The 22,960-nt window shown below is 38.4% G+C and overlaps 1 protein-coding gene across 15 annotated transcripts in view; it reads right to left on the bottom strand.

The window, feature by feature from the left end:
* Nucleotides 1-6,866: 6,866 nt before the first annotated feature.
* Nucleotides 6,867-22,960, bottom strand: part of Dmd (dystrophin) — a 2,242,690-nt gene continuing 2,226,596 nt past the window's right edge. For 10 of the 15 annotated variants that reach the window (XM_052732199.1, XM_052732309.1, XM_052731824.1 and 7 more), the window contains 2 exons: nt 22,773-22,865; nt 6,867-9,129 (listed from right to left, as the gene is read on the bottom strand). In XM_052732199.1, coding sequence (XP_052588159.1) covers nt 9,032-9,129; nt 22,773-22,865 — 191 coding nt within the window. In that variant the 3' untranslated portion in view covers nt 6,867-9,031. Of the gene's footprint in view, nt 9,130-14,242; nt 14,275-22,772; nt 22,866-22,960 lie in introns of all 15 variants that reach the window. The other 5 variants (XM_052732319.1, XM_052732151.1, XM_052732086.1 and 2 more) reach the window with 1 other exon arrangement.

Below are 22,960 nucleotides of genomic sequence, written 5' to 3'. Positions count from 1 at the left end.
GGTAACAACTTCAAGGAATTGGGAAATCAAAAGGACATGCCACTGCTTTAGAGAATATTGGGCAGAGAAAACAGCAAGCATAAACGCTTTGAGGCTATATTTGTCTGGCTGTTGAGAAAGTAACAGAAGGATGGGACAGAGTGAAGAAGAGGGGGAAGGGATAGGCAAGAAGATGGAGAAGTGCAGGCTAGATGATGTAGGTCCTTGTGAACTTAACAGGACTTTTGACTTTTACTTGGGAAACCCACTAGTTATTTTTAAGCCCAGAAATGGATGGCAAGATCTGATTGTGCCTTAACATGATAAACCTAACTTTGGTGTTGAGGATAGTCTAAAAGGAAGAAAGGTGGAAGTTGAGAGAGTAAAGGCTAGTGTGGTGATTTGGCAGCATGGGTTAGCTGTTGGAGACCAGAGCACTAAAGTAGAGATAGAAGAAGGAGACAAATTACAGACAGATTTTTGAAATAAGAACAAGCAGTCTTTGCCAATGGACTGATTGTACATATGAACAAAATAGAGTGAAAAGATGTTTCAAGGTGGAGGGCTGAGCAACTGGAAGGATGGAGTTCCCATTAACAGCTTGGGGAGACAGCTTTTTAGATTGTGGCATACTAACAACAGTGGCTAGAATGGGAGCTTGGTCTTAGACAGGACAAGTTAGAAAAGGGCTATGAGATCTCTACTTGAAAACAGGAGAAGGCCTCTGGGCCTACAGGTCTGGAGTTTATAGGTATCAATCCCAGCGTCACCATCATACAAGGCATTAATGGCTCTCAGGTCAAAGGAGCACATTTTCTTACACTGATTTCTATTAGTATGATAAAAAGATTTAGACTAAGCTTTCTTGGCACTAGTCTCTAAGAGGGAGCATGCTCTACAGGGGTAGCACGCTGCAGCAGTTCACTCCCTCAAGCTTCTCATGATAGATCGAACCCAAGGGAGTGAAGAGGGTAGTTGGGTAGTCAATCAGCTGAACTGTGTTGTGATTGAAACTAAGGCTCCAACGGGTTCTACAGGTACTTTTAAACTAAGATGGCCTTCTGAGTTGTTCCCACATTGAGGCAAGAGAACTGGGTTTCTGTTTGCCTGCATCAACCAGTCGTTGGCCCCAGGTCTTCCTCTGTGAGAGAAATTACCTTAGTCATGGAATTCTGTGGCCTAAAGCAAGTACGTATCTGAGAGGAACACAGCTGTGTGCCTTCAGCACCCTCTATCCCAGACAGATGAAGTGTGGATGGCCTGAAGCCAAGTCATGGTGTGGTCAGGATGTTTCAGTATGGACTACAGGCGTCTGCAAGCTGAAAACGCACTATGAATTGCAAGTGAATCGCGATAGTGTCTTTCTCCTCTCTGGCAAACATATTTTCTAATTTACTAGTTCTTATCATATGTTCAGTATTTTCATCTAGGATAGAGACAATGAATTGATTTAGAGAAGTGACTAGAAGCTGGACAAATTAGGAAGTGTATGCAAGAACTAATGCCATTAAAAATATTGCTAAGGGCTGGCCCCTGCCAGTTAAAGAAACTGTGAAAAGAACACACATAGCCTGCACTCAGGCAGTGAAGAGAATGAATAACTTTCTGCTACTTCCTTAGGAAGTACTTGGAACTATGTTGAGGCTGTTTTGTTATCACAATGACTGGGAAAACTACAAAGTGATGAATGGTTGTACATAATGAACTACACCAACCCAAATATGAATAATAACTCTATTAGAAATACTATGTTGGAAAGATGATGCTTACTCACCAGGACTATTTTGTGAAGAGGGGAAGGGTGTTATTAATAAACAACGATATCAAGACAACAGGTCAAACTATGGCTATGGGAGCCCACACAGGTAAAGGGGCTAATTGAACCCAAGAACACAGGACAGGGTATGCGTTATATGTGGAGTAAAGGTTTCGAGCTGACAATTGTCACATTCCCTTTAAAAAGGAGTTGTCATTGTCCTCCTATAGCCTACAGTGAGATTTTGATGTCAATAACATGTGTAGGATGTTCAACCTCAACCCTTGTGATGACAAGAGTATTCCCATAGCGTGGTAATGCCCAAGGGTTTATGTGTCATGGCACACAGAGAAATTGAGTCACTGTAGGACATCTTTGCTTAACTTCAGGAGGTTCAAGGTGATAGGCCTCAGTTGGCCACTCCCAACAATGTGAGATTAGATTTCAGCAGTCCTTGGTGCCTACTTGGGGCCATGTGGATGCACTGTGATTGCACTATTGGGAAACCTTCCCATACTAAATACATCTTGAAAGCCTAGGGAATTTTAGGAAGAAACCAAGAGCTGTCAGAGGAAACCCAATCTATAGGTTTATTTTTATTGTTTTTCAGGGAAATGATAGAACCCAGAACCTCAGCCATGTTAGGCAAGTGCTCTACCATACAGACACATCCCTACCTCCACTTGAGGCTTTTAATATGTTTTTGTTTAATTGATGAGTCACTTATGCTTGTTTAAAGAGAAGTATTTGAATAACTTTGCACATTACCAAATTAGATAAGCCTTGGGTTTTAATTTCTGTGATATGTGTCACTGTATGTGTGCTCTCAGGATGAATGGTATAAAGAAAACTGGACTTGGGCCACAGAGCATGTAGCACTGGAACATTCAGAGAACTTAAATGAACTACAAATTTCTTTCTACTCACTTGAATTGGGTGCTAATTTGGTTGGTGGTGTAAGATTTTCCTGTCAGACATTTAGAGGCTTAAAAATAAAGCACATTCAATGTACAATGCACATTTGAACAAGAGAATTTAGATTTCTCAATTTGGTTATGTCTAGTCACAGAAAGGTACTTTATAAAAACTGTCTATATTTATACATGGAAAATAAGATTTATATGTTGAACCTCCACATTTAAGAAAATAATGTTTTAACATGTATAGCAAGTGGTGAATTCTCGCAGACCCCACTTTACCCAAGATATCAAAGTGAACACCTAATCCAGGATAGACGAGCGATACCTGCCTCCTAGTGTGAGACGGTGAGAAGGTGACATCACTCGGGCAGTGTTCCTGCCAAAACTGCATGCCCTGAATCTAATCCCGAGGACACATCGGCAAGCACAAAATGAGGTACATACCAGAGTAACTAGCTTGTGCTTGTAAAAATGTCAAGGTCTTTAAAGCAGGGAAGACAGAGAAACTGTTCCAGATCAAAGGAGATTAAAGAGACATGGCACCTAAATGTCATGAAATTGTGGAGTAGCTCCTAAGCCAGGGAAAAATATAGACCAATAACAGATATGAACAAAAGTGACATCTAGACATAGGAAGGGAAGTCAATGATAGCACTGTATGGGATGTTAAATGTCTTTATTTTAAAAATAAATTTATTTATTTGTCTTTATTTTAATGTGTGTACTGCGCTTATGCAACAGAATGTCCTACCTCTTAGAACAAGGAACAGAAGTGTTTAAGTATAAAGGGGCCCTTTTTCAATCAGTTGTAGGTATCTCAAAATGTTTTGTGCATGTGCACGTCCTCATCTATCCATCAAAAGAATACACAAGGCAACTGTAAACAATTGATTAATCTAATTAAAGGATGCATGAAGGTACTTGGTACTGTTGTTTCCATTTTTCTTAAGTTCAAAGTATTTTAAAATAAAGTTTAACAGAAGAGCTAAATATTTACCCAAATACATTTAAAATATTCATGTGTGTATAAAGTTTGGGCTTTGAGAGTTACTATAATCTTTTCTGTATGTAAAACCCACTCTCAGATATCTCAAGCTTCTATATTCATAATAGGTATTGTATTTGTGATGGGTTGTCTGGGATGTGTCATGTTATCAGTCTATGCATTAGCAACACCTCGAAATTCAAAGGGCATTGAATGTGTTTGTTTCTACTCCCAGGGTTTTGCTACTGCAGGAAAATTTTGAATTCCTTCCTCCACTTACTCTGAAGGCAAAATCTTTCCATGTGTGCAAGTGCCTGCCTTTGCATTCATTCCACCATTAGAGCATTACAAACGCAGGGTAATCCCATCACAGTTCCACAGAACATGTGCATTAGTCTTGGTGCTTTCCTCCAGACACACATTTTGCTTGCTGGTGCACAATCTGTGCCAGCTTGATCCGTTTTAATTTGTAACTTTATTACATCTGTCCCCTTCAGCATGTGCAAAGAATAGAATGGAAAACCAATTGTGTTCCTTAGAGTCATCCCCACGGTTGTTTCAGACATGGCAACGGGTTGAAGCGTCCTCAGTTATTAACAGCCAGTCTTGAGCAGTGTAGAAAAGGCACATCTGGATAGTGGAGGAAGGATGCATCATTTACTCAAATAGGCTAACAATTATTCTTGGTATACTCTATACTCTTTCAATGCAGCAGTCACTCAGGTGGGTATCATCACTCCACACCCCACCACAAGTTAGCAAGTGATTCCCATTAGAGTTGCCACCCTCGTGTCACTCCTGAGTTGCAGATTTTCCTATTATTTTCAATTCATTGAAATAGGCTGCCCCTTTTATTCCATTGCCCACAAGCATCTGACCCCTATTGGGGATCACACTACCAAGACTGATGGGAGACCAAAGTAACCTCTTTCTCAAGGAGTTGCATTGCTATTCATCCCCCTGTCATCTTCATTGCTAGAATAAGAAGCCCAGCAGGACAGAGATGAGGAGGAGGTCTCAGTCTAGTGGTAGCCATGACCATGTTTGCGGGAACCTCCTAAGAACTCTGAGACATCATCGATGGCCCCTCACCTACCGTTCACACACCCAGAGGTCCTGTACAGTTAACAATATAGAAATGATGAGATTCTCTTGAGGAGCAAGGGGCAAATTTCAAGCTGGTTTAATACTGGTTATAACTAAAACAAACTTAGAAAAACCAAAATAGTCACTATGACTGTCACTGCACAAAACGTATCTTCAAAGTTACAAAAACACAAGGGTTTACTTTTGATCCTGCCATTTCTTTTCCACAAATGAGAACTATGGATATATTTGTGTACAAGTGGATGATGTAAGGACATTTGTAATATTGTTTATCACTTTCAGTGGCAAAGACTTAAAAACCTACATATGCTCCAAGAACACCTTGAATAAATAGTTTACACATATGAGAATATTTATGGCTTTGAAGAGAATGAGAAAGCATTTTACCCACTGAAATGGAAATATTTCAAGAGGGTGAGGCGATGGCTCAGTAGGTAAAGTGTTTGCTATGCAAGTATGATTACCTAACCCAGAACACATGTAAAGCCTGGTGTAGGTGTTCCATACCTGTAATTCCAAGTTTCCTATGGTGAGATGGAAGGCTGAGGCAGGAGAATCCTGAGAAGCTTGCAGGCCACCTTGCCTGGTATCTGAAGTGGTGAAAAACAAAGATCCTGTCTCATGTAAGGTGAAAGGTGAGGACTGACACATATTGTTGTCCTTGGACAATCATACAAGCACCATGGCACCTGCATGTCGAATTAACACACACACACACACACACACACACACACACACACACACACACACACACACACGTGCACGCACACACACACCGCAGACAAAAACATGTTTGTGCTATCAGTTTGAGTTTTGTTTTTTCTTGAGACAGGATCTCACTATGTGGCATTGGCTAGCCTGAGACTCCTTTCATAGATTTGCTTGGCCTTGACATTAAGGTGATCCTCCTGCCTCTGCATCTTGAGAGCTAATATGACAGGTCTGCACCACTGTGCCTGGATTTTTAATGAATTTTTTAGTGTATAAAACAATGGCTTTCATTATGACACTGTCTGTAGTAGTTTGACTGTAATTGCCCCCATAAGCTCACGGGGGTGGCACTATTGGAAGATCTGGATTTGTTATAGCTATGGCCTTTTTGGAGGAAGGGTGTCACTGTGGAGGCAGGCTTTGAGGTCTCATATATGCTCAAGCCATGCCCAGTATATCAGTTTACTTCCTGTTGCCTTTGGATCAAGATGTAGAACTCTCAGCTCCTTCTCCAGCACCACATCTGCCTGCACGACACCATGTTCTACCGTGATGATAGTGGACTAAACCTCTGAAAATGTAATCCACCCCAATGAGATGGTTTCCTTTAGAAGAGTTGCCATGGTCATGGTCTTCACAGCAATAGAAACCCTAAGAGACTGTCATACATACATTATCACTGCACCTTGCTCAAATTCCTTCTCACTACCTTTACTCATCTATCCTCTCCCCTGAATGATCCCCCCCAAATAGTCCCTCTTCTGCTTTTATGTAACTGACACACGTGTATGTAGTTAAATGTAGATTCTATTTATGTCATATATGTGTATGTAGTATGTATATATAGTATGCATATATTCTTAAGTTTTTGAACACATTGATGAGTTATATGTTTAGAAATAAAATAAATCAGGGCATGAGCCTGTAGTCCCAGCAGTTTCAGAGGCTTAGGCAGGATGGATCACTTGAACCCAGGAGTTCAAGGCCAGCCCAGGCAATACAGTGAAATTCCCCCCCAAAAGAAAAAAAAGTGCAAAAAGAGAATTGAAGTAACTTAAAAGAAAAATCAAACTACTACAGTCCAACCAACAGTTTTTTTTGTAACATAACTGCGTGCTTTATTGAGATACACAGTAAAGCAGTAATATAATACAATAGTAAGGCATATATTTGGTGAAGTCTGATATGTTGTGAAAATGAAGTAAAACTGAAGTTTAAAAAAATAATTAGTAAATGTTACAGTGTTGGTGTTAAAACACAATATATTATGATACTCAAGTAAGAATCCAGTACCTGGAAACAATGATGATACATGCCATGTGATGTTTATGCTTCAGTTACATTGATTATGATTTACAGTTTAATACTTGGTGGTTATAAAGAACACGAAATGATGTCCAAATTATGCTTAAACTCAGCAATAAAGCTCTCAGTTTTTATTCAAATATTTTGACAGATTCACTCCAGAACTAATATCTAAAAGATAAAACAAAAAGATTAAAACAAAATTATGCACTCTATCTACCTCTGATTTTAGAATGAAACTTAAAACTTCTTAGTAGGATGTAAAGTAACCCTTTGTTTTAAATTTTAGTTAAAACAAACCCTTGGGTAAAGAAAATGTCCAGTGTCACATAAAAGAGAAAAATAATGCAAGACTAAAACCAAATCTCAATTTTTTTAACCTTAGAGCTTTGGGTTTTCTTTTGGAAATTATAAAAGAAAAAAAGGAGACTGGTATCCACACAACAGACAAGTGGTGAAGCTGTGAAATCAGGTGTGCACAATTACCAGGAACACCCCAAAACCAAAGTGAGGTAGAAATAGCATGAGAAGCTGTGTTTGATGTTATAATTACAAGTAATAATGGACAAAATCCACTCTCTAAAAGTTAATTACACTGGATGTTAGAGGTAACAGATTTGCAAAATAATAGGACAGTGATTTCTACGAAAAGAATGATTTTGAAGTGGTATTGTAACACAGTGACATGAAAGAGTAAGTAAAGCTTTTCCTACCAATCCTCAGCTTTCACCTTCACCGTTTCTCCTCTTTTGCAATGATCTGCATTTGTTTATAATTTAGCCTGTCAAATTGACCAAAGGGTTTGGAGAGGCTTTTCTTTTGGTCTTGAAACCTTCCAATTGTTGTGCCTTCCCACTCACAATCCTGTAAGGAATTACTTGCCGGGAAACGAATGCAAAGCAGACAAATGCAGTTCATGGGCTTCTGGATTGATATTCACCAGGGTCACAATGTGATCGGGTTACTTTCTTACCAATAATCCTAAGTCTTGCAGCATGAAAACAAACTCATCACAATGAAAAAACCAAATCTAAAATCTAAAAATCAACAGCAACAACAACAGCAACAACAACAACAAATCTGCCCACTTCACTTCGAGTGTAAGAAGAGGGCAGAACACTTTAGTTGTGATTATAGAGATGTTTGTATGTATAGTTGTGAATATTCACCCACTCTTTTACAGAGTAGCTGCTCCCCTCACAGGGACTGACTGGGGAGTCACAACCCTCAGCCCCTACCATCTTCCTCCTATTGCCCAGGAGTGAAAAATGCCTTCTGATGCTCTTTTGCAGAAACATCATTAAATCTAAACCATGGCATAGCCAGCCGCAGGAAGCTGAATATATCAACCAACAGATTACTTTGATATAGTAAGTCCTGTGTATTCATTCACATGATCCTTAAAAAAATTCCAAGTTCTAGTTGTCAGTGGAAAGTTTAAAACTAGAAACATCTGGAGCCCTAGACAATATTTTAGTATGGTAGTATTCTCCTGGCCTCAGGCTCCAGGGATAATTCACTCTTGCCCAAGCAGATAAGTCCAGATGACTAGAAGCAATTTATTTCCATTAGGAAGTGGCAAGAACATTTGAAGAAGAATTTCATATCTATTTATCTATACACCTATAGTATTTATATACTTGTAGACATATAGATGTATAAAGTTAAAGCCCATAGCCAGCCCCACTCAGTCAACAATTCTCAAAAGAGCAATGTGAAGCAGTCATTTGGTGGTGTTAGAGGAAGTCCTATCTTTAATATGCAAGAAAAGAAAAGAAGTCATGAATTCCATATGAATACCACGCTAAAATAATGCAAAACAATGTGCTGCCTCAGTGTGTGTGTATGTGTGTATGTGTGTGTGTGTGTGCGCGCATGTGTGTGTGTGTGTGTGTGCGTGTGTGTTTAGGGGTTTTATAAACAACTTTTTTTTATAAAGCACACTTTAGTTTACAATCTTTCTTTATAACTGTTATAAATTTTTAAACAACCCAAAATGCGTTCCATATAAAGAAATGGCAAGTTGTTTAGCTATCAAGATTTTACATGTAGTTTTCTTTGAACTTTTTTTGTACAATTGCATAGACGTGTAAAACCTGCCATTGTTAACAAAACAATAACAGACTTAGAAACTACTGAAATCTACAGTATAGTACCACTACCCTTCACAAAAATATAGATTTTATTTCTTGTAAACTCTTACTGTCTAATCCTCTTTGTTGTACGAATATTATAAAAACCATGCGGGAATCAGGAGTTGTAAAACATTTATTCTGCTCCTTCTTCATCTGTCATGACTGAAACTAAGGACTCCATCGCTTTGCCCAAATCATCTGCCATGTGGAAAAGGCTTCCTACATTGTGTCCTGGAAAACAAAGAGAAAGAAAGACTTTACAAAGTGTGCAGGTATTGATCCCCTGATTACCATTATGGGGAGTCATTCCCATTTCAGGGTAAAGACAACACAGAAGCTGCATTGAAGCTATACACAACACAGTTCCATTTTGAACCCATCTCCAGGAAGAAGCAAAGCCTTGTTAATGAAGCATTACATGGTGTTAGTATCAGCTTAATGCTGGATCACCCTACTGGTGTCATTTGATGGAAAAAAATGTGAAACACGGAATTCAACTTCCCAATGCATCTCAAAGGAACTCCATAGACAAACACAAGGCTCTCCTCACCGAGAAAACTTTGTAATGGGATACACCTTTCTCCCTTTGTTGTCTTTACTATAAGTATATTTACTTTGTTGTATACACTACATTGTTATTATCAAACCACTACTACCTCCCCTACTACCATCACCGTTCCCACCACAGCCACCCTGACAACCACACGGAATCTTCATTTACTGGCTGCTTCAAGCTGTGAAGAATAGCTATACTATGGCGGATATGACCATTTTCTTTTTGCTTTTACTTGGGTTGAAAAATAAACTCTTGATTTGACCTTTTGGTACACCATTCACATTTGAATTAGAAAGCTTCAGAATAAAAACCACTTTACATTCCAAATTACTCTGCAGTCTAATTATAATATGACCTACATGTAGTACAAAGATTTGGGGATCCTGAGAATCCATCTTTGCTTGTCCACTAAAGGAGGGTTAACTATCAAAACAACCTTTTCATAATAATGTGGCATGACCTGGCATTAATCCCCCAACACGGAATCAAGAGCACAATGTCTGTGGGTACTCTAGCAAAACTAACATCTAGACTAAGATAATCTGAGATGTACTTTACAGCTCTCTTTTTTTGTACATGTCCCATATTTTATGAGTCTAATTTTAATTCTTCAACCTTGGTAAGTCATTCTCTTTTTCAAGTACTGCCTTTGGAAATGAGATGCTTTATTAGGCCATTACTACCTCACCATGTATCAACTTAACAGAGTCCCAGAATTGCTAAAATCCCAATAAAAATTAAAGACAGAACAGAGCATGTATTCTCTTTTAATAGTTCTTTCAATAGATACACACCTTTTTAAAACAAAATATGGAAGAAATAGAAGAGGATTCATGGGCAAGCACTTGCACAGTGATGGCACCAGATCAATTCAAGATTTATTAAATGTTTAATGCCACTCAGGCATTTATATTAAGGTATGTAAGTTTGTAAATCTCTTTGAATTTTATTAGTGCAGCGAATTTTATCGAGAGCTAATTGTGCTTAAAAAATTACTTTGGATTTTGGTTGAGATTTCAAATATAAAAATGTCTAACAGAGCATATGTACTATTCATAAAGTGGGCCAATGTTCTGGTAGTTAAAAACAAAATCTGGAATCATATATATATGTGTATATATATACACACACATATATATATAATGTATATAAAATAGCATAGGAAAGCCAGGTATATTAGTGCACGCCTATAATCCCAGTACTCAAGGAAGAGGATGTCAAATTCAAGGCCAGCGTGGGTTACACCATGAGATCCTCTCTTTAAAGAGCAACCAACAAACGAAAAATAAAAGCAAAATCTCAGGAGCCATAGTGGAGCCCCTTGTTGTTCTGTGGACCGCAGAATCCGAATAGTCAAGTGATAGTCATAGGCTGGAGGGAGTCCCCCTTATCTGCTTTGCACTCTACAGCAACCCTGGGGAGTCTGTGCAATCACTCATGCTGCAATCTTAACAAAGCCAGTAAGAATATCTTTCTAACCTGGCAGTGAATATAATTCTACTCATATTTTAGGAGCCATACCCGACCCTAGCATACTACCTAATAGATAGATCGTCTATTTTAAAATATAAACACAACAGGGAATACCTTGGGTTTTCCTATCAATTTATGGATAATCAAAACTAACCTTTTAGGACTGTTGGCTAGGGGTTATATATTGCAGTTCAAAAGACAGTAAAATAAATAAATGTACTAATAGAACATATTCCCAAGGAGTACTTAGAGTCTTTAAAATGGTGTTCAGTTACTATGTGGAAAAAACTCTTGACTGTCTTTAAGTACTAATTCTAGTGGGTATCTGCTATTCAAAACTTTGCCAGCAGAAAGACAGGTTCATTATTGTTAATATACTACACACACTAGCACAAAATGGTGGTGGTGTTAACCTGTTTAGACTGTTCAATGATAAGAGACTTTATGATCATCCTTATGAGATATAAAATAAAAACTTGTAGAGGTGGCTTGCTATATCTACATTACATGTTTGGTAATATAATTTATAAATACCCATTTTACCAGAATAATGATTCTAATTTTATGGATGTTTTTATTGGATACAGAAAACAAACAAAATAAAACCAAATTCATTATCTTTGATAAAATACTGCCCTGAAAATTAAACTTCCATCCATTAGAGAGCTAAAACAGGGATAGAAGATATAGATTTGTATGCAACATGGTTCTATTATCCTTTGGTGTAAGGCAGAGCATTAGTGAGGTCATTATATTTATCTGACAAAATCTAAAAATAATATTCAAATACCATGCTATAAACACAAGAGGTCAAAAAGTAGCCAGGATTCAAGTAATAGCAATAGGCTTTGGGAACAACTTGACACAAAAATGTGTCTATAGAAAGTATTAATTTAATCCATTCTTAAGCAAGGATTATTGAACACAAAGGCACCATGAGCTGAACATTAGGACAGTTTTATGTTTTTCCAAGTTGGCACTCACTGCAACACATTTAGTCTCACATGCCACCACTGCCTAAGGGAGTTGTTTTCCACAGTGATTGGAAATGAGACTTTCTGGCAAAGATCCAAGACCTCAATAGCAATCTGGCACTCTATTTTTTTTTTTTTGAAATTCAATTCCCAAACAAATGGATAGCATTCAGTTGGCCAAAGCAAAGCCAGAATACTGTGGTGAAATAGGCTTATCTTTTCCTCTCCATAATTTCATCTCTGAAAAAAAAATTGGCTTACTATGAGTTTAGGTTATTTTCATAGCCTTATCAACATCATAATGGTCATGATTCTGTGACATCTGGGAACTAATGTGACTATTTGGAATCACAGGTCACTGATTCCATTCAATCTGATGGACTATAAAAATATTTTTTTCATGGATAAACATGTTCAGGGGTCTCAAAATTATTATGCATTTCTTTTCCACAAAAATGTGAAAATTTAAGGTGGGCACTTACCATTAAAATCAACCAAAATGTGTCACAGACTAAGTCCATGAGCTAGGAGCATTCAATGCGTTATTGATTCAAATGTTCTTAATTTCTCCTCCAAGCTACTATTCCCTCCCTGGAACTTCCATCCTTTGAAGGGACATCAGTGTAGACACACCAAGAATCATTAAATTTATTATAATTGCATAGCATGGTCTTGGTAGAATTTCTAGTATGATTACTTAGGTTTTAAAGAAGATTTATACTGTTTTCTGTTTTCAACTATGTGCACTTGTGAGGCAGGTATGTGCACATGTCCACAGAGGCCCATTGGGTTCCCTGGAGATGGAGTTACAGGTGCTTGTGAGCCTCCCAATATGGGTACTGGGAACGGAACTCAGGTGTGCTGTAACAGCAATATGTGTATTTAACTACTGAGCCATCTCTTCAGCCCCATGACTACTTATGCTTAAATGTACCAGTGGCCACTTGTCCATGTCTGTGCTAAGGATCCAGATCACATGTAAGAACATTCTAAGTATCCATCTTATCTCTCAGAACAGCGCATGCCAGTGGCATCTCTTGAGAGAGCTTGCCTGCTCCCTTCCTTCACATTAAACTCTTGGGTAGGTCAATCTTATTCCACTTGGGCTGACAGTTAGCACTCTGTCACCCAGTAGTCACTTAAGTAGGTAAGTCAGTATACAGATAATAGCATAGGATTAAGAAGCAGCTTTCATTATAAAAACCAAAGTATATTCAGTATTAATGTTGCGCCCTACTCATTCCAATCCTTAAAGGGGCATTAAAAAAAAAAACTCATCAAAACTCTGACATTCATTTATTTAACCTAATTGGTTACTATTCTCTTTGGTTCCAAATGACAAATTAAAAGAGTCTTTTAAAGGGCATGTTGAGATGATGTAAGCCTTTCAATCAGTGGGGCTAAGACTGTGGTATTGAAGCCAGGCTTCCTGGCCTCCACTGTTGGCTCTGCTGCCCTGGACACTTTGCTTACCCACTCCTTGATTCAGGTACCTTATGCATGAAAAATCAAGTTCAGAAGAATACCTACCTCTTATGTTTGTCATGAAGATTATATGATGCAAAAAAATGGCAAATGTCTACAACAGTGCTTGGCACACAATACATGCTGAAAAAAAACTTAGCTAAAATGGAAATGAAGGAGTGTAGAAACGAGGGAAAGAGAAAAAAGCAATCAAACAAAAAACAAACTAAAAGGAGGTCATCTTAGAAGAATAAAAACCAAAGACCTGCTGGGCGGTGGTGGTACACACCTTTAATCCCAGCACTCGTGAGGCAGAGCCAGGTGGATCTCTGTGAGTTCGAGGCCAGCCTGGTCTACAGAGTGAGATCTAGGACAGGCACCAAAACTACACAGAGAAACCCTGTCTCAAAAAACAAAAACAAAAACAAAACAAACAAACAAACAAAAACAAAAACCCAAACCAAAAAACCCCAAAGACCCTGGCAGATAATGCTCAGGTCCTAGAAGTGGAAGGAAGCTTTATTACTCATCAATCACGTTCAAGATAAAACTTACTTTGAAGACTCTGTTTGTGTTGCGGATGGCATAAGATATGAACTGCAAGGTTCCAACTTCGGGACTAGAAAGGATTGCCATGTTTGAGAGTCTGTTGTTCCCCAAAACCCTGCTATTGTCATGGAGATGACAACGACAATGAACATTTGGGGGAATACTCCTCATGAGCTGGAAGTGGAGAGGCAACTCCCATGTTCAGATGATGACAGGATGTATAATACACACATGCGCGTGCACACACACAGTTCTTACACAAAGGCCAGACACAGAAAGCAGGATGTGACAGACAGAAGCCATGGCTGTGAGCCCAAGTCTCACTAACCTCTCTCATTGGCTTTCCAGGGGCATTTCTTCCTTTAATAATAGAGAGAGGAAGAGGCAGAGATATCAGAAAGGAAAAATAAAACACGCATAAATATACAGTTTAATACCAATTTGCTTCTTTTACCAAAGAGATAGTGAGGTGACAATTCATCTATTCCCTTCTAGGAAAAAAAGGGAAACAGAAACAAAAATTCCACAGATACATCTAGTCAAATAACCTTTGTGTACACTTAAAATCAGTGTAAACAGATAACAGAACCCAAAAGACATCATTTATAGTATCTATAAATTTCACACATTAAACCAGATGAAAATCACACAGAATAGAAATTTGACAAATGAAGGCATTGTTTTCAAGGGCGACTATAATAGAATCTCAAGCTTGGTATTCAACCATCTCATAATCTCTTCACATTTGATGTGACCAATCAATGCATTAAAACATCAAAATTTGTTGACTGTGTGTCAAAGCAGAGCCCCACAGAGGACATGGGCTCTATATACTTAGGAATAATTTGTTCTATCTCCTTGAAGCTGAGCATGTCCATGATAGGGGAAGGTGGTGAAGAACAGAAAGAAAAGAAGCGAGAAACGGGTAAGTCCCACTAAAGAACAAACAACAGAATGAGATCTAAGAATCAGTGTTCATTGTCTTCCTTTGAATTCAACAAGTATCAGGAATATTTAGAATCAATAGCTAAAGACTCTTCTTGTTTTGTAGAACCCCCTGCCTGCATACAATTAAGTCTATTGTTTTGAAAAGAGAGTCTGATAAGAAACTATTCTATGATAATGTTTATAATTGGACAAGCCATTTCATGTCTCCAGGATGTTTAAAAAGCCAGTGGTTTTTGATTTTAGCTATGGGACAGTTCTTCACACAGTCTTATATAAAATTTCCACATTTTGAGGTGATAAAACTAACAGCTATGAAAGCTCCTATCCAACATCATCTTTCTCCCCAACTCACCATGCTCAGTGGCTCCCATTCTCAGTGGCTCCAAAATTCAAACTCTCCAAAGCAATTCCAGGAACACTACTCCAGGATGTAGATATGGAGCTGCAAAGGGGACCCTTTATAACTCACATTTAAGGCTCCAAATGTTTGATGTGTAAAGGTTTTCCAAGTGTGACATTTCTTCCCTCACTCCTTCTCTTCCTTCTGAATTTTACTAAGGGGGTCAGAGATTTCTTGGGATTCTAGTAACTGAAATTTGACCATGTAAAACTCTACATTCAGGCTGTTCCTCAAGCCAGGGGCAAGAGAGAAAAATGTGTACAAGCTCCTCAGCAGTGTGTGTTACCAGAAGCAAACTCACACAGATGACAGGAAGAAGGAGGTGAACATCACTTCATACTTTGTAGCTCAAATAAACTTAGTATGGACTACTTTCTTTTGAACTCTTAGACAAGATTTTTCTTTTAAAAAATTGAAAAAGAATCTCTATAGTTCAGAGCTCTAGTGTCTGGTGGCAGAATTAATTCTCTTATAAGGCTGTGGGCTTATGAAGGAGAGGGCCCACATCTCAGCCACCACTCTGTCCTCAGTGTTTTGTACTATACCTAGATGCTACTGGCATTTTATCAGTGTTGATAAAGTTGACTCAGTGTTGATTGTCAACTTGAAATACCTTTTAAGAGGAATTTCCATAAGGCTGGCTTGCCAACAGGTTTATGGGGCATTTTATTGATTGATAACTGATGTAGGTGGGCCCAGCTCACTGTGGGTGGTACCATCCCAGGGCAGGTGAGCCTGGGGTATATAAGATACAATAGTAGGTGAATGTGAGCTTGGTAGAAAGCCATTGAGCAGTGTTTCTCCATGGTTTCTGCTTCAGTTTCTGCCTCCAGATTTCTGTGTTGGCATCCCTGGATGTTAGACTCTAAAGTGTAAGATAAATTAACCCTTTCCTCATCCAAGTTGCTTTTGGTCAGTGTTTTATCACTACAAGAGAGAAGCAAACTAGAACATTATGGTATCAGCAAGGTCATGGCCAAGAGTCTTTTCTGTGTTACAAGTAACCTGGTAATGAGTGCTAGGCTTTAGAACAGTGGTTTTCAACCTTCCTAATGCTGTGACCCTATAATACAGGCCCTCATGTCGTGGTGATCCCCAACTGTAAAATTATTTTGCTGCTACTTCATATCTGTAATTTTGCTACTGTTATGAATTATAATGTAAATATCTGATTTGTGACCTAGAAGGGATCATGAACCACAGGGTGAGAATCATTGCTCTAGAGGTTGGGTTCTAAGAGCTGACACTTTGTTCTGGCCTGTAACTTTGTTTATCTTTAACTTTAGCAATGACAGTGTTGTGAGAAAATGATGATTTAAATTCAGAATGTGATTTCTTGAGTAACCAAGATTGTAGATCATTATTAATTCTATATGGAGCTACACTCAGGTCACTGTCAACTGGTTATTGCTGAAACCAATGCAGTAACTGGTATTTGATCTGTCCTGGGTACTTTTCAGAAGGCATATTTTATGTCATCTTAATTTCTCTCCAAATTGTCTCTTGTCACTTGGTTACCCATAGGCTCACAAATAGTCTACAAAAGAAAAGGCCCCTTTTCTACAGCTAAATTCAATGTTTTCCACTGTACTAAAGATAGTTCTTCACTGAAAAAATACAAACTACTTGGTTACAACATTTAAAATGTTCTGGAGCAATAAATAAATGCAACTATCCATTTGAATATTTTATTTCATAAATGTGTCCTTTAGAAAGTTTCCTTACATCTTCAGTTCGGGTGTACATCTGACAGTGTGGTATGTTATCAGGAAATGAATCAAGAGAAAGGGAAGTGTGCTGGGGCGCTCTAGGTATAAATCAGGGGCTTGCTCAGGTCTGGAGAAGTCTGCTTTCCTGAGGCAACAAGAATTTGAGATTACTGTGGTTTCAGAGAATGAATTGGGAGAAATTATTATTTTCTAGGTGCCTTTGCCTTCAGATTTCTTAGGTCCCCGGTGGTTTAAAAAATGCTAAAGGTTAGGATTCAAGGTTGATAACCATTTTAGGGTTTCTATTTTATTACTAGTCGAACTTGATTCAAATGGCTATACTTTAAATGCTGAACATACAGGCTCTCTGGTGTACAGATAGAAATACATAAAGCAATTCATCTCCACAACTTTGCTGAGCTGAAAGCTGAGCTTCCCTGAGGCTTGTAGCTGTGTACATGAGTTCGAATGGACACAAAATAAAAGTGTAAAGCAGAGCTGAGCAAACCTTCTCTGCAAAGGACCAGGTGGTAAACACTTTAGGGTTTATAAGCCACACAGTCACTGTAGCAACTATTCAACTTGGTCAAAACTACTCTGCTTTTAGGGCGACCATGGACTCTATGTAAATGAATGGGTGTGGCTTTGTCCCAATAATCTTCATTTCTGCAAACAGTAGGGGGCCAGAGAAGGCCCCAAAACTGTAGCTTATTGGTCTGCAGTATAAGTGGATAATTTACCATACCCTTTGTGGACTTGTATAAGAAACAACGACACTTGCAGGGGGTGGGGGTACATTATTCTTCTGCCTGATTTAAAAAAAAATACATTTTATTTTATGTGTATAGGCATTTTTCCTGCATGTATGTCTGTGTACTACATGCCTGTCTCGTGCTCATGGAGTCCAGAAGAGGGCACCAGATACCCCTGAAACTGGAGTTAGAGATGGTTGTCAGCCACCATATGGGTGCTGGGACTCAACCCCAGGTTCTTTGGGAAAGAAGCCAATGCTCTTAACTGCTGAGCTATTTATCCATACCCTGCCTACTTTCATTTATTTTCTATCTATCTATCTATCTATCTATCTATCTATCTATCTATCTATCTATCCATCCATCCATCCATCCATCTATTTTGATGTTGGGGATTGAATCTAGGCCCTTGTTCATGCTAAGCATATGCTCTAGCAATGAGCTACATCTTGAGCCTTGCCTTTGTTTTTGTTATATATATATATATATATATATATATATATATATATACACACACACACACTTCACAAAAGAAGAACTGTATATGAAAAGATAACAGGTTTTACAAAGTTGTTTGCTAGGTTGGTAATTTGGGGGCATTTGGAAAAATATATGTGATCTTATTTGGGTAGCAGTAGTATAAAAGAGAAAAAGATACCATTGGGCTGTTAGTGATAAAATTCTGTGGAATAGATCAATAAACAAGAAATTTCAGAGGTGGAAGAAATCCTCAAGCAGGACTATTTTCTTGATTAGCCTATGCACTAAGCTTGTCTTGTACAATATTATTTATTAATCTGTATAAAAGAGCACCTCATTTTAGGAAGTCCAATACCCCATCAATAGAAAAGCATTTCTTTCATTAATATGCATACTTGTATATAGAAATCTCCATTTCTAGACCACTAAAGGATCAGAGACACATGGACACAAATTGCTTAAAGTGCTTAATCTTAAATTGTATGTATTGCTTGCACTACTCATATAGTATTTCTATGCAATAATGGTGGAGATTCAGTAAGTGCTGTAAAGTAGATAGTGTGTATTATGCTATAATTCAATGTTTACACATACTTAAAGAGGGATAGATTATAGATAGATAAATAGATCCGACAAAAATTGGCTAATGTACACTGAGCACCCAATTATGAACAACGAACTATTCCTGAAGACTAACCAGGAAAGATAAAATTATAAAGTTAAATGTGCACACTTCCACATCTTGGGTATGCTGCAGTTATATTGCCCAATATTCAAACTGGAGATGACCATGGCTTAGGACTAAGTGGAGCAACATACTCTCTTTATTAACAGTTGAGCAAAACCACTGAGGTAATATCAGAGGCCTAATTTAACTTGCTAAATGGCTATGAACAAGGAACCTAACTTCTTTGTGCTTCTAAGCACTCTGGAAATGAAAGCTGAAGATTAGATACCCTTAGGTCCAGGCTTGTCACAAGTATGGCAAACAATAACATAGATGTTGTAAATTCAAGGCATACAGTATCAGTTTACTCTCTATATTTATGACAATTTTAATTTCTTTCTACAATAAAGCTTTTCCTTTGTTGGAAATTAACTAGCAGGGTAAAACAAACCATGAGATGGTTTTTAATAACACATTTCCACTAAATGTCAGACCTCTGGCTCTGACATCTGTTTTGAGTTACTGAAACAGCTGTCTGAAATAGCTGCAGCAACCAAGATCTTCATTTGTTTCTGGTAATATAATGTTAGGAACATGGACAGAAGAATCAGAATAATACCAGAAAGTCCTCTAAGACATTAGCCCAGTCTTGGAAAAAACTTGCATGGTAAAAAATTTAAATTGTTTTTTGAAAAATACATACATGGGCAAGGAAACCTGAGACAAGGTAGATAAGAAAACTTTTGAACCCTGGATCAGAAAATCAATTTAGCAGGTTATAACCAACATTTTATTCCTGAGCAAATTAAACAGAAACAGCAGATGTTACATATAATATAGAAAGTACTGCTTCACATTGCTTTTCTGATATTTGTATGTGATTATAAATGTGTGTTGTAAAACTGTTGCAAGTATATACATCTATGTATGTGTATAGAAGCACATATGCAGTCTACTTTATTTTGGTACCCTAGTTTGTGATGAAAACATACATAATACATAGTTAAACCAGGCCACTGTTCAGAGTATCAAAGATGCTTGGATGACCTTATGAAGCTTTCCCACTGGGAAAGTCTTTAATTCCAAGATTTAAGATGCTCAGGAACAACTTCTTAATATCAACCTAACATATGCATCAAATGGTAAGCTGTCTCTGCCTAATTCAGCTGTCCCTATTTACACACCAAACCAAACACAAGCATAAGTGTACACATACATATAAACACACACACACATGCACGTGAGCATACATACTGCTTTTCCAGTTATAAATATTATTAGTTACAAATAAACTATCCCAATCATTATAACAATGCTCAAGTTACCAGGAAGCAAACACAAAATACTAAGATCATAGTATCACAGAAAACCTAGCCAAAGGGCTGGGGAGACAGTTCAGTGAGTACAATGCTTGCTAAATGAAGACCTGAGTTTGGGTACCTAGTACCCATGTAAAAGCTGGGTATAGTGGTAAGCACCTATAACCCTAGGACTGGGGGAGGCAGGGTAGACAGGTGGACCTGGGGGCTTGCTTGCCAGCTAGTCTAGCTAAAACTGAGCCCACTTCAGCAAAAGAACCTGTCTAAAAAACTAACATGTAAAGAGATAGAGGGAGACACTTGATGCCAGCCTCTGGCCTGCAGGTATATATATATATATTCATACTACACACACACACACACACACACACACACACACACACGTCTGTTTAAAGACTCTGAGACTTTAGCATTTACCCTCTTACAATGTTGTGTTATTTGTTTGCTTTTCAAGAATGAATTAATTTTTTTTCAAGGCAACCGACAATGATTAAATAAAAAATTCGTCAATGGAACAAGTTTTAGATAAGGCCTCTTTCTCCCCTATTAGAGTACTCAAGTCAGCATTTAGGATATCATACTCTTCCTTAAGTACTAATTTAATAATATTATCCAGGTGCCTGAAACCGAGCTTCCCAAGGTCCCAAACAGGCAAACCAAAACCACACTCGTAAATGTCACATCAGGCGTGTGAACTGTAAACACTGTAGTAGGGCAGGTATATGCTTAATGTCTCAGGAAGCTCCTTCCACACTTCGTGCACCTGCAAGGGCTCTAGAAGTGGGGTGCGGCTAAACAATACAAAGGATTTCCTTTTCAAGCTAATCAGAGTGGACTTGGGACAGGAGTCTTGAGCTTGAGTCTTCTCTGCGATATTCCTGTTGCTTAGGTGTGGAAGAAATGTTCAGGCTACAAATAGAGCAGCTCGCAATCTCTCACAGAGCAGGAAAATGGGCCACCAGTTCAAGACGCTGGGATGAAACACATTTATGTTTTCATAATATCTATGACATTTAAGAAAAGGTGAAGGGGTAATGAAATGTGTGGTAGATACCTACATCCCTGAAGCTTCTAACTACCTTGAAGAAGGAGAAGCCTCTACAGAAGTCTATTTCCTTCCTAACACACAGACTGCTTCATTCATGGAGACTCTCTCTCCATTATAGAAATTGTATTAATGCATCAAGTTCTGGATTTCTTTGGAATACCGCATTCCCACTGAGCCATGAGTTCTTTGAAAGCCAAGAACTTACTCTTTCTTTGCATTCCTAATACTTTCTCCACTACATAGTAGGCACTAGTGAAGTCTGGAAGGGCAAAGTGAGGATAACAAGGGGGAAAGCACTTTTATTTCTACCAAGCTGGTATATAGTCTTCTCTTTCTAAATAATGAGATCTAAGAAGAGGAGATACCCTAACAGAGTTAGGGTGGGGATGGGGCAAGGGGTTAGTGGAAGACAGGTATGAGTTTTATTTGTTAAAAATCCAACAGTGGTGCTCAGCAGTGAAAAGATGGCTAGTACAGACATTTAAAATTAGTTTCCTTGATGGTTCCTTAGCAACGCTCTACCAGAACGTTATTGCTTTTAATGTGCACTGCACAACGTTCACTCACACATCAAACAGCTAGGAAATGGCCATTGCTAACAGACACTGAACAAAAAGATAGGGAAAACACACTACTCAAAACACCCTCTTTATTGCCCTTATGGAGACAAACAAAAGGCTCAGATTTTCCACTACCATTCCCTTCCTAGGCTGCCCATTAGGGGTGCTAATCACTGGCCACAAGGCTTTCTCTTTCCTCCTTTCTGCTTCTCTAGGCTTTCTTTCTGTCAGCTCACAGGTGACCTTAACTGTTTTTTTATAGGTTGATGGGGGGTGGTTCAATGACTCTGTCAGGTAATAAACCATAACAAGAGCAGTAAAATATCTCTTTGGATGAAGTAAGCCATTTGTGGCTAATACAGGCTGGTGGGGAAATTTTTTGTGCTTAAGTCCTGCTTTGTGTGGGGTGCAAACACGTGCAAGGTCATTGTGATAGAGAAAAAGAATGCCTTTTTTTGCAAGGAAGCAAAAAGCTGATAACCTTACCTATGGAGATCTAATTATCCCTGTATTGAAATGATGGGGTATGACACAATTTTCAAACACAAAGGGCATCAGATTGCCAGCCAGAACCCCCATCACTATCACTTACTAGACATTTTCTAGGCCTCACTGTTGCACTTCCATCCCTGGCAAAGGCAGCATACAGTAGTAATTTTCTTATCTGTGAAAGTCATATAGTAACTGCTCTTAAATAAAAGGTACCACATAATTAGCTCTTCAAACGAACATGTGAACCATGTAAAAGACTTTATAAGTTCAAGGTGAAATTCTTACTTCTAGAAATCATTTATCCACACAGGTATTTGAACTCAAAATATACCAAGCTAGAAATCTATACTAAAAATAAAATTTCATTGGTGAACCCAAATTGGCATTCTGCCAGCACATGTTGGCTTTCAATGGCCACAAACCCATCAGTTAGAATGGAAGGGAAAGGCGAGCTCTGAGTCCCTTGTAGATATAGGTCCTTACCTCTTGAACTAGGGAAGGAGTTGTTGAGTTGCTCCATGACCTCTTCTAATCCTGTGCTTGTATCCTGGGGAGGACTCAGAAGATCTTCCTCACCTTAGTGAAAGAAAAACAAGGAATAGTCATCATACTCCTGTCAAACGCAAACACAGGAAAGGGCCATAGTAGCAGTCTACAAACAACTGCAAGTT

The sequence above is a fragment of the Peromyscus californicus genome, unplaced genomic scaffold (genome assembly GCF_007827085.1).
Source record: "Peromyscus californicus insignis strain IS unplaced genomic scaffold, ASM782708v3 Scaffold_10__1_contigs__length_136768540, whole genome shotgun sequence".
Classification (NCBI taxonomy): domain Eukaryota; kingdom Metazoa; phylum Chordata; class Mammalia; order Rodentia; family Cricetidae; genus Peromyscus; species Peromyscus californicus.
Note: the sequence above shows the minus strand (reverse complement) of the source record. Positions and strands in the feature narration are given on the sequence as shown.